The sequence below is a fragment of the Pongo pygmaeus genome, chromosome 12 (assembly GCF_028885625.2).
Source record: "Pongo pygmaeus isolate AG05252 chromosome 12, NHGRI_mPonPyg2-v2.0_pri, whole genome shotgun sequence".
In the NCBI taxonomy this organism is placed as follows: Eukaryota; Metazoa; Chordata; class Mammalia; order Primates; family Hominidae; genus Pongo; species Pongo pygmaeus.
In genome coordinates this window covers 128,340,862-128,354,887 of record NC_072385.2, presented here as the reverse complement: position 1 = coordinate 128,354,887, position 14,026 = coordinate 128,340,862, and the positions used below count along the sequence as shown (strand labels likewise).

General features: G+C 47.1%; 1 protein-coding gene across 1 annotated transcript; it reads left to right on the top strand.

The window, feature by feature from the left end:
• Positions 1 to 241: 241 nt before the first annotated feature.
• SOX11 (SRY-box transcription factor 11) lies at positions 242 to 6,653 on the top strand. The gene has a single exon (XM_054475640.2). The coding sequence runs from the start codon at positions 598 to 600 to the stop codon at positions 1,918 to 1,920; it is 1,323 nt and encodes a 440-aa protein (XP_054331615.1). The 5' UTR covers positions 242 to 597; the 3' UTR covers positions 1,921 to 6,653.
• Positions 6,654 to 14,026: the final 7,373 nt, after the last annotated feature.

Below are 14,026 nucleotides of genomic sequence, written 5' to 3'. Positions count from 1 at the left end.
GCCGCTTCCGAGCATCCCGGGAAGAGGCGCATCTGTGCACACACGCGGATTTTTTAAAAATAACATATTTCTAGACATGCCTCCTCTCCCCCCACCCCCATCTTTGCAAAGCAGCCCGGAGGGCGGGGTGGAGGGGCGGGGCCTCCGAGTTAATAAAGGGAGATGGGCGGAGCCGGCCCCCAGCCATTGGCTAGCCGGGGGAGTGATGTCACCCATATGACACCCTGATAACTAGTTGAGAGAGAGACCTCAACTTTTTGCAGAAGGAGCGCGCGCGCCTGGGAGAGCTCGGGGTCCGGCGCTTGCGGTGGGAGCCACGAGCCGGAGAGAGGGGTCCCGGGCTGCCTCGACCGCCGTCGCCACCGCCTCTCCTGTCGCGATCGCAGCTCCCAGCGCGCCGGCGGCCGTCGCCGCCGAAGCCACCACAGCCGCTGTGTGCAGCCTGGAAGGGGGGGCGGGGGGGAGGGGGGGAGCCACGAAAGCGGGGTGCCGAGGACTTTGCAACTTGCCCAGGAAGGTGGAGGGGCGGGAGGGGGAGGGGGACCTCCGCACGAGACCCAGAGGCCCGGGTTGGAGCGTCCAGCCCCGCAGCGGATCATGGTGCAGCAGGCGGAGAGCTTGGAAGCGGAGAGCAACCTGCCCCGGGAGGCGCTGGACACGGAGGAGGGCGAATTCATGGCTTGCAGCCCGGTGGCCCTGGACGAGAGCGACCCAGACTGGTGCAAGACGGCGTCGGGCCACATCAAGCGGCCGATGAACGCGTTCATGGTGTGGTCCAAGATCGAACGCAGGAAGATCATGGAGCAGTCTCCGGACATGCACAACGCCGAGATCTCCAAGAGGCTGGGCAAGCGCTGGAAAATGCTGAAGGACAGCGAGAAGATCCCGTTCATCCGGGAGGCGGAGCGGCTGCGGCTCAAGCACATGGCCGACTACCCCGACTACAAGTACCGGCCCCGGAAAAAGCCCAAAATGGACCCCTCGGCCAAGCCCAGCGCCAGCCAGAGCCCAGAGAAGAACGCGGCCGGCGGCGGCGGGAGCGCGGGCGGCGGCGCGGGCGGTGCCAAGACCTCCAAGGGCTCCAGCAAGAAATGCGGCAAGCTCAAGGCCCCCGCAGCCGCCGGCGCCAAGGCGGGCGCGGGCAAGGCGGCCCAGGCCGGGGACTACGGGGGAGCGGGCGACGACTACGTGCTGGGCAGCCTGCGCGTGAGCGGCTCGGGCGGCGGCGGCGCGGGCAAGACGGTCAAGTGCGTGTTTCTGGATGAGGACGACGACGACGACGACGACGACGACGAGCTGCAGCTGCAGATCAAACAGGAGCCGGACGAGGAGGACGAGGAACCACCGCACCAGCAGCTCCTGCAGCCGCCGGGGCAGCAGCCGTCGCAGCTGCTGAGACGCTACAACGTCGCCAAAGTGCCCGCCAGCCCTACGCTGAGCAGCTCCGCGGAGTCCCCCGAGGGCGCGAGCCTCTACGACGAGGTGCGGGCCGGCGCGACCTCGGGCGCCGGGGGCGGCAGCCGCCTCTACTACAGCTTCAAGAACATCACCAAGCAGCACCCGCCGCCGCTCGCGCAGCCCGCGCTGTCGCCCGCGTCCTCGCGCTCGGTGTCCACCTCCTCGTCCAGCAGCAGCGGCAGCAGCAGCGGCAGCAGCGGCGAGGACGCCGACGACCTGATGTTCGACCTGAGCTTGAATTTCTCCCAAAGCGCGCACAGCGCCAGCGAGCAGCAGCTGGGGGGCGGCGCGGCGGCCGGGAACCTGTCCCTGTCGCTGGTGGATAAGGATTTGGATTCGTTCAGCGAGGGCAGCCTGGGCTCCCACTTCGAGTTCCCCGACTACTGCACGCCGGAGCTGAGCGAGATGATCGCGGGGGACTGGCTGGAGGCGAACTTCTCCGACCTGGTGTTCACATATTGAAAGGCGCCCGCTGCTCGCTCTTTCTCTCGGAGGGTGCAGAGCTGGGTTCCTTGGGAGGAAGTTGTAGTGGTGATGATGATGATGATGATGATGATAATGATGATGGTGGTGTTGATGGTGGCGGTGGTAGGGTGGAGGGGAGAGAAGAAGATGCTGATGATATTGATAAGATGTCGTGACGCAAAGAAATTGGAAAACATGATGAAACTTTTGGTGGAGTTAAAGTGAAATGAGTAGTTTTTAAACATTTTTCCTGTCCTTTTTTTGTCCCCCCTCCCTTCCTTTATCGTGTCTCAAGGTAGTTGCATACCTAGTCTGGAGTTGTGATTTTTTTCCCAAAAAATGTGTTTTTGTAATTACTATTTCTTTTTCCTGAAATTCGTGATTGCAACAAAGGCAGAGGGGGCGGGGCGGGGGAGGGGAGGTAGGACCCGCTCCGGAAGGCGCTGTTTGAAGCTTGTCGGTCTTTGAAGTCTGGAAGACGTCTGCAGAGGACCCTTTTGGCAGCACAACTGTTACTCTAGGGAGTTGGTGGAGATATATTTTTTTTTTTTCTTAAGAGAACTTAAAGAACTGGTGATTTTTTTTTTTTTTTAACAAAAAAAGGGACCATTGCAACTTTTGTTAATTTAATTTTTTTTTTTTTTTTTTTTTTTTGGAGGGAGAAAACTGATGTCTTCTATGCATCCGATTCTTAACAAAACTGCAGGGAGCTTGAAAAAATGCAGACTGTACAAACGCTTACAAAAAAAAAAAAAAAAACTGTGAACTGACTTAAGATCAGAGTTTACTTTTCAGATCAAATTGTTTATGGTTTTACAAATGTGATTTCTACTTGCCAACTTTTTTTTTGTAACTTGTTCCCTTATACCTCCTTGATTGAATACCAGACAGCCTAGACCTCAGTACAAAAGGTATTGAAACATTTTTGATACATAACAGACCTCAGTCTTTTTTAAAAATTAATATATTTTCAGGCGTATTTTTGTACAGTGAAAAGGGAACATTCTTGCTGTGTTTTTTCAGTAAGACTTTCAGGCACTTCTTCCCTTTTGATTTCTTTTTTTTCCTCTGTTTTTTAGCATGCAAGTATGTTGGTACGTTATGTCCTGGTTTAAAAAGGATTAAAATTTTAAAATAATCCTTGCATCTAAAGGCCTTGTGGTTTAAAAAAAAAAAAGCAAACTTTTTTTTGTACAGCTATAGTAGAGATTTGTTCAATATTTGTAGGTAAAGATTTATTGAAAATGGTGATATAGACCTCAGAGCTGTTATCTTAGTTTAAAGATTGTATATGTACTGTACTATAGTAGGACTTTATGTATCTCATACGCTGTGATGTGGATGGGGCCCCAGATGGAAGGTTTGAAACTGGATTCTCGATTTTTAGCAAAAAAGAAAAAAAAGGCACATAGTTTAAAAAGTTTCTCATTTTGTGCAATATAATCTAAATAAAGTACAGACCATCTGCATATTTTGTAGCAAATGGTGGCAAAGCAGACTCAATGCACTGTCGACATCATTGCCTGTTTTTTTTTTTTTTTGTGCTGGAAGTCTGTATCTTGACAATTTTAATAAATCAGCTGGAACTGATAGAAACTCGCATCGCCAATAGTCTCTATGGAAGTCAAACTGGAGGTCCTGTTGTCGCAGAGCATTCGGTGGTGAGGCTGTTGTGTGCGCGGATGCGGGGAGGTGGCAGGAGAGAATTCTACATTTAGGGGGTTAGGCTGAAAAGTGTTCAATTAGCAGGCTGATTTCTTTTTCCTCTTCCGCTAGTTGTGAAAGACAGGGGAAGGGTGTTCTTTCTCTCTGCCCTCCCTTTCCATCTCCAGCTCCGCATTTCCTTTCTCACCTTCTCCTCCACTCCCTGCCTCTTCTCCCCACCCATCCTGGCGGTTGGGCCGCGCGGAGGCTCGGGAGCTGGCCGGGGCGGGGCGGATGGAGGGGCCTGGATTGCCAGCTCGCTTGGTCGGGGTCCTGTTCGCTGGGGCTTGTGTGTTCTCTGCGGCGGGCCGCGTCCCCGCTGAGCCTCGCGGTGACAGCCGCCTTGGCAGCGAGCGCTCGGGCACTTCTATCCCCGCCTCTCAAAGGGTGGGGACAGCCGTTTCCAGATTTGAATTTTTTCTGTTCTTTATTTTTAACGCTGCATCTTCGCGTGTGCTCAGAGGGGGTTGTTGGCGGAGAACGCCGCCGCAGTTTTTGACCTCTAGCGGTGAAGGGGGAAGGGGAAGAGGAAAGGAGAGAAGTGGTCGTTGTCTGTTTCCTTCTGTCCCCCCGGGCGGTGGAACTGTCGGAGGGAAGGAGGACGGTGCGGGGGCGCAGGGGGCGCGGGGCGCGGCGGGACCCAGGCTACGAGCGGGAGGTAGGCGGGAGTCGGGGGAGGACGCGGCAGGCTGGACGAGGGCACCCCGAGGAACATGGCCTGGCCTCTGTGCGATCCGAGTCGCGGCCTCCGGGGTGCCGGGGAGGGCCGAACCACTGGTGAGGGCGTGGGGAGCAGGGGGTGGCAGAGGGCACCTGGGTGGTAGCCCGGGACGCAAAAGGCAGAGCCCTGACGCTCCGCGCCCCCGTGACTGGCTCTTCTTGCCTCGCCACCGCGTGCTCCTGGGCGCGCCCCGCCGCGGGCCCTTGAGGCGCGCGGAGACACCAGCGCTGGCGTCCGGGGCCCGCGGGCCGGGGAGGAAAGCCTCAGGGCTGCGGGGTGAGAGGAAGAAAGCAAACCCGGAGAGCAGGCGGCCGCCGCACCCGCGCGCCCAGGGCCCTCACCACGCCCTCCCCGCGCGCCGGCTCAGGGGCTGCCCCGGAATCAGCTCCCCGGGGCCGCCGCAACAAAGGTGGATCCGCATCTTGATTGTTCTCCGGGAGCCTCCTGGGGGCTCGGGCGGCGGCGTGGGCGCGACCCATCCCGCTGGCGCTCCCCGCTCGCGGAGCACCGTTTGCCTGTCCACACCCCCTCGCTCCCCACCATTTTTCCTGACCGGCCTGTGTCCCCGAGCCCTAGCTGCAAGCCCGGGCAGGCGATCGCGGCCGGGCACGCGCGCCCCGGGCTCCCGCCCCCCTTCCGAGCCTCCGCCGCCTCCTCTTTCTGCTGGGTCCGGGAGGAGGGAGGCTGGGAGGCCGCTCGGGGCCCAGCGTGCCAGCCCCGGAGTTCAGCCTCCCGAGCTGCGGCGCCTGCAGCGGAGGAGGTTTGCAGTGACTAATTGAAACTCACTGCAAAATCACCACGACTCTTTCACCTACTGAAATGATTGACCGAGGTTTGGCCTTCCATTTTTACTGAGATTTGGCGAGACCGAATGGAAGCGTCCGCACAGTAACTGCAGCTGCTAGGCCAAAGGGGCCCCGGCGCCCTCCCCGCCCCCGCTCCCGCTTGCTTTTGCCTTTACTAGATCTCACTACCACCCCACCCCCGGCCCCCCGACTGCGAACTCGGGCCTCTCACACGCCCCCCAGCCTCCCGCTCTGGGCGAGCCTCCTCCCCAGCCCCCACCCCTGGGATGATGCGAAGCCAGCAAGCTTTTGCTGCAGATGGACAGGTTTCTTTTCTGTGGCTTTTTCCTTTCGATAAACCATCAGATTTCAGTAGTACATTTGGGAAAAGAAGGGGCTGATGGCGTTAACCAGGTTCTCAATATAGAACTGGATTTCTGGCGTTGTTTACCTTACCCCACACCCCCTCAACATGTAGACTAATGCAGCCATTGGTGGTACATTTATTTTAGCCACGAATGACTGAACCAGCGGTTTACAATTGACACTTGCTCCATGCTGGTGATTTTATGCGGCAGCCCTCTGCTGCAGTTCCGAAACTTGTTGACAACGTAAACCCATTGATAGGCTGATCTATGTATTTTGAAAACCTGAAAACTTGGCATGTATTTTATGTTTTAATCATAGATGAATCTTGGACATTTTCTGTGGTGAGGTGGAAACTTTAAGTAAATTAGTAAAGTAATAATTTGGCTTCAGAATGGGAAGAGATAGTCAAGATTTTTTTTTTTTTTTTTTAAAGCCATGTGGCCTAACTTGATAGAAAAATAAAAGTAATTGGTTGGCAATCTAAATTTAAAACCTGTTAGAACTCAGGACAGGCGCTTCAATGCGCTTTTTAACAATATTTAAGGCTGTTTTGATGAGTGCATTGTGAGAATCATCTTAATGAATTCTTTATTGAATGTCGAAAACATAATATAATACACAAAGTATTCTTGCCACTGGATAGTCTTCAATAAAAGTTTAATTGATTTTTTTTGTTGGTCTCTTAAGTAAGTCTTATTTTTAGCTGAGCATTGACAGAGTATCTTAAAATGGTAACCTGGGGGTGGGGGGTGGGCGCTGTGTGCACGGCAGCCTAGCCAGTGGGGATCCTGCTGTTTATTATAAGTAGTTCACAGACTCTGATGGCATTTTGTAAGCTTTCCATCTTTAAGAAATTGAACCAGCATTCTCTTATTAATTCTTTAAACTGTGGAAGTAATTTCCAGTTCTTACACTCTGATATGCATCCCTTTTATTTAAAAAAAAATGCTAATAAAAGGCAGTGTACTTAAACTGTGCTTTGCAAATATTATGTATGTTATGAATGACTACAGACACTGGGCAAATTATTTGTAGAATGATTATCCTTTAGCTAGAGAAAGAAATCATTACAACTCTTTTGGGCAGAGATGTTTCTTTTTAATGTTAATCAAGGGGAAGTGATTTAAATATGCATAAATGTAGCAGTCGGGGTGATTTAGTTGCTTTTTTCATGAAAGAAAAAGACTCAAAAGACAAGACTTATTTTTCTCTTCTCTGGGAATTGAAATCGTAATCATCTGATACTAGTACAGTACAAGAAATTTACATTTGTTTTGTACTTCAGAATGTAAGTGACTTTTGCCCAAGGAATTTGAGAAATAAGGCAAATAAGTTGCTCTATTTTAAAGTAGTCATTCAATATAAATATATTATATCAATCTTAACTTTTTTATTCTCTGATATGATTAATAATATGTATATTCTTACTTTTCTTCTAATGGGCATATGTATCCTTGTGGACACTTCGAGAGAGGTTTTCTTGGACTCTCCCATTTATAGAATCTTTATACTCTTTTACTGTGTGGTTCCCTGCTTTTAACAGATTTCTGAGGCAAATATATTTGTGCTTTTTTCTTATGTAGGAAGACCAGCGAAAATAGTTTACTGAGTTGTCAATTTTATCAGTAGATAAGAAACTTTCTTTATTACAGTTTCAGGGAAGATTTTTTCAGGATATTTCTCAGTTATTCTAAGGGCCAAATTTTGTAAAATTTCCATTAGGAATGTCAGTTTCAAATACCCTTTGTATAGCCTAAGCCTGTGAGGATAACAAGAATGAGCCTTACCTATCCTAACACAGGAATTTACAAGTTCCCAAAGTAACCGTCTCCATGTAACTCTTGACATACTTTTCTGAGATTTGGCTTATTTTTATTATTGGTTCTTTCTCACTGTTCATTCTATTTGATTTATTCTACAACATCCCCTTTTATTTGATGATCTGGAAAATTCTGCTCTTTGATAACAACTCAGGATTTTTTTGTTCAGTTTTGTTTTTTGCCCCTTCCTGTGGAGCCTACGTTTTCAACCACAATAAAGATGAAACAAAATTTATGAAACTGAGCTCTCTTCCATTTTACTTACTGCTGGCTTTTTTTTTCCTTGATTCCTACCATATCTTCGTTTTTTTCTTTGTATTTTTTTAACACTACCTATATCCATTAGCTGCCTAATTAGTTTTATCTGTTCCATGTGGATGCAGTGAGTTTATAAGAGAATTTCACAAACAAGTAGTTTTTTAGTGAACTTAAAATAAACAGAATTTTAAAGGAGACCTATTTTTATACTCAATAAAAGCACAAAAGTGCAGAAAGTATAAAACGGCTTACAAAGGGAGACACAAGTTCATAATGTTCCGTGTATAAAAGTAATAACTTTATTGGGTAGAGATATTCTTACAAGATCTAGCACCTCTGCCAGTGCACAGATGGGACTGTTTTAAATGACTTGGGAACTTCTGGTTGCCTGCAGTTGTGAACAGAGAACTTCTCTACAGAGAAACAAACCACTAAAAGCAATATGACCAAGTTGAGATGTGGTTTCCAATGAGCAATTGGTGAATTTAAGCAACCTGGATGTGCATATGTGGAGGCTCCCGTCTCACTTGTTTGATCAAACTTCTTTTATGTAGTCACGTAAACTTGATTTTTTCTGCTGCGAAAATGACAAAATAAAGCAATATGACAAAAAGTTTAAAAATGCATAAAAAATAGGATTTCCTCTAGGCTCCTCGAAGAGATTTTTTTAATATGATGCTTGTCTTACTTTCTTAGACACATTACATTTCCCCTTCCAAAAAAAAAAAAAAGAACAACTGGAAGTAATTTATCATATAAAGAATTTTGATCAAATAGATATTGACAAAGGGCCCTCTGTCACATTTTTCTTCATCCAGCTTTTGTTCAAAAACAGTATGCCTCCTCCCTTGAATCACATAGGGAGAAACGTTATACGCCATTCTCATTAATTTCCCATTCTGTCTACTTTTACTCTTGTACATATGTTGTGGGTTTAAGAGTCTTTTGCATTTGTTCTGTGACACCTTTTTTTGAATTGACTGTTTTAAAACGGAGGCCTATTTTTTCCGGTTTGGGACTCCTAGTGGTTATGGCATCCCATAATGCTTCGTGACGGCCACCAGGACAGAACCACCTGATGTTTTAGAGCAGTTTTCAGCATGACACTGTTAACAAGTGTGTATTTTCCAAGGCCACATGAAACTTACTTTCTTAGCCACTCCAGGTTTGGGAGCAGAAAAGCTGAAAAACCCTTTTGTGTAGAAGTCTGAGTGGTTTGTGGGGGGACCTTTTTTAGAGTTTGCATGCCAGCGCACGACCTATTGCTGTGAAACAGAGAGAGGGTAAAGCTACCTGAGGCAGTGCGCTGGAGGATGAAGTGTTTGATAGCACTAGGGGGGAAAGAAAATGCATGGCAAAGTTTCGTCTTCTCGTAGACTATCTAGCATGCAGAGTGTAGTGTGTTGAAACGGTGTATGACATTGCTGTATCAAAGTTGTAAAATTAAGCATTATTTATTGAAAACTATGTATTTTTTTGTAAAAACCTGATCACATAGAGAATATCAGTGGCTTGTGCTTGTGCTTCAATCGAACCAGCTTCTTGACCCACCCCCCCTTGGTATGCAGTGTTAATGCTCAGGGTTGAAAATAGTACACTCCAATGTCTCTTTTGCAAGAGTTTTTCACAGAGGATTACATTTGTTCAAAAGACTCTAATAAAATTGTGTGATCAATCTTCACTTGTGGTTTTTATGTGACTTTTTTCTAGTTTTGCATTTGATAACTGCTGTTTAATTCCGAAAATGTTGTCTCAAACCAGATGGTAGGGACAGGCTTGAAGATTCCTGATGTCTCAGCACCCAGCACGGCTGTCAGCCTCGGCAGGAGGAAGAGCACGGAAAGTGAGTTTTCTGGGCAGGTTGGAGAGCTGCTGACAGTGGGAATGAGCATGGTGATCACATCTCGATATATTAAACTGGCTGATAGAGTGAATAAAACCACAGACAAAGTGTAGAGGGGTAGATTAACATGTTTTGTCAGAAATGTTTGAAGTAGAAAATGAAGGAAAAATATCAGGGGCAGTTGCTGCTATAGAATTCAATGCCAGCAAACTCCATTCCTCGGTGTCTTTTTTTTTTTCCTATAAACAATTTACAGTGTAAATGTATTTTGACATAGAAATCATTCTGTATTGAGATTCTTGATATAAAATGCTTTTATGAAAGCCTGTAAGTGATCCTTGGAATTATTATCAGATATTTTAAAAGATGTGTTTACATGGTGAGTGTGTGTTGCCTATTAAATTTGGTTTTGTAGAAACGTTTGTGTTGTATTGTAAAAAAATCTCAAAGTGCACAATTAACACAGCCACTCTTAGGTTCTTGGTTATGTCAATTTCCACTGCAGACCAAAGAACAAACATCAGACCTATCTATGGCAACTTTTTATAATAATTATATCATTTATTCAATGTTTTGACCTCATTTCAGAATATTTTTGAATGTCTTTCGTCTTGGTAGGATTTTATTTTTATTTACCTTTTGAAGGAAACAAAACATAGACCCTGTAGAATTTTTATCTAGCAAGGAAGTTCCTTGCAATGAACACTAATGGAGCCTCAATATGTGTCAAATTCCCCATTGGGACTCCTTGTACTATTTGCTATACAATTTGCCTTTCAGTGATGTGGCGTTTTTCTTAGATTTTTTTTTCTAAAATTTAGTAAATTTGTTGACACCTTTGGTTAAAATGTCACTGATACAGTTTGTAAGAAAACGTAAAATGTTGAAACATTGATCTTCTCCCAGTAAATCTAGGAGTGAAAGGAAGAGTTGAAGGGATCTTTCCTTCAGTGATAGCTTATCTATAGTTGTCCTAAATATAGTCTACGCTCACACAATGTCATGATCCAAATACAGATAGTAATAGCCTTGTCAGAGAATATGTTGGTTCTCCTCAAAAGTAAATTCTTTCATAAAATGAATAGCTTGGTGAACTTGAAAAAAATGAATCCTGATTATAACATTGGTCAGAGTACATACTATTTCATTCAAAATGCCATTCTTTCGATGTGTTGAGAACATGGAGAGTGGAAGGAGGTCCTAGCAGAGCAGCTCATCATGCCACTTTATATTGAGTCTTTTGATAGCACTGAATTGTAAAGCTACACATTTTGTGACCTACAATCAGACAGACGACTGAATCTAACCATTAAAGGCAGTACATGAGAAAAAAGTTAGGAGAGATAAGATTTTTGACCCTTTAAAGATTTCTTTCTGTTAAATAATCACCAAGGTGCGTTTAGCCTGTGTTTAAATACCATAGGTGCCAATCATTTCTGCCATCCTTATTCTGTTCTGAAGGATTTTGCAAACTCACATTTCCAGCTGGACTAAACGACCATGTTCCACCCAGTGCCCCTTGGCTACTAACCAAACAGCAGCTCATGGACAATAAGCTTTCTCAGAACCTGGGACTCACTCAGTCTGTCCTAAGATTTGAACTGCACTAATAACCAGACTCCTCAGTCCCAGATTTGCAGTTAAGAAACACACACACAGGCCTAGTTCTTGGTGGGAGTGGAGTTAGGAGGCCAAGAGGAACTCTGAAACCTGAGGTAGCCACCACAAGCTGAAATGAGGAGGCTGGAAACAGGAGGAAAACCTAGAAAGCAGAGAAATCATAAGGGAGAACCACAGGAGCCCTGAGAGGAGGAATCTGGGGTATCTGGGAGAGGCAGGCTTTGGCAGTCCTCTGCCCCAGCTCTGTGGGGTTTCCTGCAGCAAATCCGTGGCCAGGCTGCTGGCAGACTGGGAGGTATTTGGCTATTCCTTGTTACTAACAAAAACATATTTTTTTGTTTGAATGGCAACAAAGCCAGACAAAAAATTACATTCCCTTTCCTCCCTTGCAGAGAGAGATGACCATGTGACATAGTTCTGGTCAATGAGGCTTTAGTGAAAGTTTTTCACTGAGCCCTCCAGGAAAACCCCTCTACAAGAAGGCATACATAGTGGGTATGCACCTTTCTGCATTTGTTTCTTCCTTCCGTCTGGGATGTAGGTGTGATGGCTTGAGCTGCAGGTGTGATCTTATGATCAGGAAACAGGAAAAAGAAATTTCAGATTCCTTGACCAGCCATGACAAACTTGAGCCACTGAATCACTGCCAACTGCGGCGTTGTGTTTGAGTAAGCTACAGTTACTTGGATTTAAATGTAGCCAAACCAAAACTCAAAAAAGCTTCTATTTTCCTGAGATTATTTAAGTGGATTTGTGTTTCTCTTCCCCCATTGAGTAAGACTACAAAGAGTTTAAATAGCTGAAGAGGGAGGAGGATGTTTTAAACACTGGAAAATATTAATACATGGAGAGACTTTAGTGAAACTCACAAAAGTTGATGAAAATATTTTTAAAAGAGGTAAAGAGAAAAAGAAAGAAATGTCAAGAATTTTTACAACCACAAATAGGACACCAGATTTCCACTTACATTTTATGTTTATGTTATATGAGTATTTGGATTAGGATTTGTTGGAGAATTGCTTACACATTTGCAGAGCTTCTCAGCTTGATGATGATACAAGATCACTCTTCGTCTTCACATCTCAAGCATTTCCCGATTCCATTGCCAGCATGTACTTCTTCTAGATGAATAGTTTCTCACTAATCTAATCCTGCCAGATTAAATTAAGCTTCACTTGATTCGGTAGATGGCATCTTCAAAATGAAGGGGCCCTCAGATACTATTTGCTCCCGTTTTTTCCTGACAGTTAAAAATTTTGGTTTTCCAACTCATAGAATATTGCAAGCAATAGACGTTGAACACCAGGAAGGGTGAGAGGGCGGGAGAGGGGTGAGGGGTGAGAAATTACTTATCGGGCACAATGTACATTATTTGGGAGACAGTTACAATAAAAGCCCAGACTTTACAACTACACAGTATTTCTATGTAACAAAACTGCACTGGTACCCCTTAAATTTATACAAGATAAATAAGAAAAGGAAGGCCAATGTAAGCATGCTTTCTCGAAAAAAGAAAGAATATCAAAGTAATATATTTAGAGTGGTGAATTGAGAACCTGAAGAAAGAGCCAGAGGAAAAAAAAAAGAAAAAGAAAAAAATTATTAACAAGGCGGCTATAAAAAGCAAACAAAAAGCTAAAAGGTCTGGGATCATTTAGTTTAAAGATAAACAGCTCTACTCAAATGACCCCTGAGTGCATCACTGTGTTAGATAATGTTACAAAGATCAGTGTTTATAATATTGACACTAACTTCTCAGAAGACGCTTGCATCGTGTTCATTATGGCCTATTTACGGAGGCAGGGAAGTTTGAAATCTTGCTTATGTATTCTACCAGACATTTTAAATGGAACCAAAAAGTTTAGGAAGAATCACTTTTGGCAAAACCCTCTCACTTGAGAGTATTCTCTGAATGAAAGAATTTTTGGTCCAAGAGCTAGCAGAAGATAACACAGGGAAGAAGCTTTGCTTTGTGGGCACTAAAGAGGTGGAATAGAATACTCCAGTGAAGTCACCTCATGTGACTGAGATCCCACAATTCAGTCCGAGTCTGCATAATCCAGAAGATGGAGCAGAGGCAGATGAGATGGCTACAAAACTGGCGGGAATGAGGAGTGCCAGCCCAGCCCCAAGAGGGGAGGCTGGGGGGGCGGAGCCAAGGAGGCCAGGATGGAGGATCCAGGGAGGCTGGGGTGGAGGAGCTGAGAAGGGGTGGAGGAGCTGGGTGGCTGCGGTGGGGGAGCTAGGGAGGCCGGGGTGGAGGAGCTAGGGAGGCTGGGGTGGAGGAGCTGGGTGGCTGAGGTGGAGGAGCTAGGGAGGCCGGGGTGGAGGAGCTGGGGAGGCTGGGGTGGAGGAGCTAGGGAGGCCGGGGTGGAGGAGCTGGGGAGGCCGGGGTGGAAGAGTTGAGACCTAGGTGGAGAAGCTGGGGAGGCTGGGGTGAAGGAGCTGGGAGGCTGGGGTGGAGAAGCTGGGGGTACCAGGTTGGAAGAAGAGGGGAGGCAGGAGTGGAGAAGCTGCAAGGACCAGGGTGGAGGCGCTGGGGGGTAGGGGTGGAGGAGCAGGAAGGCAGGGGTGGAGGAGCAGGTGAGAAAGAGGTGGAGGAATAGGTGATACCAGGGTGGAGGAGTTGAGGAGAATGGGGTGGAGGAGCAGAGGAGGCAGGGGTGGAGGAGCTGAGAAGGGGTGGAGTTGGGGAGGCCGGGGTGGAGGAGCTGGGGTGGCCGAAGTGGAGGAGCTGGGGAGGCTGGGGTGGAGGAACTGGGGAGTCTGGAGTGGAGAAGCTGGGGAGGCTGGGGTGGAGGAGCAGGGGAGGCTGGGGTGAAGGAGTTGGGGACACTTGGATGGAGGAGCAAGGGAGGCAGGGGTGGAGGACCTGAGAAGGGGTGGAGTGTGGGAGGCTGGGGAGGAGGAGCTGGGAGGCCAGGGTGGAGGAGTTGTGGAGACTAGGGTGGAGGAACAGGGGAGGCAGGGGTGGAGCTGGGGA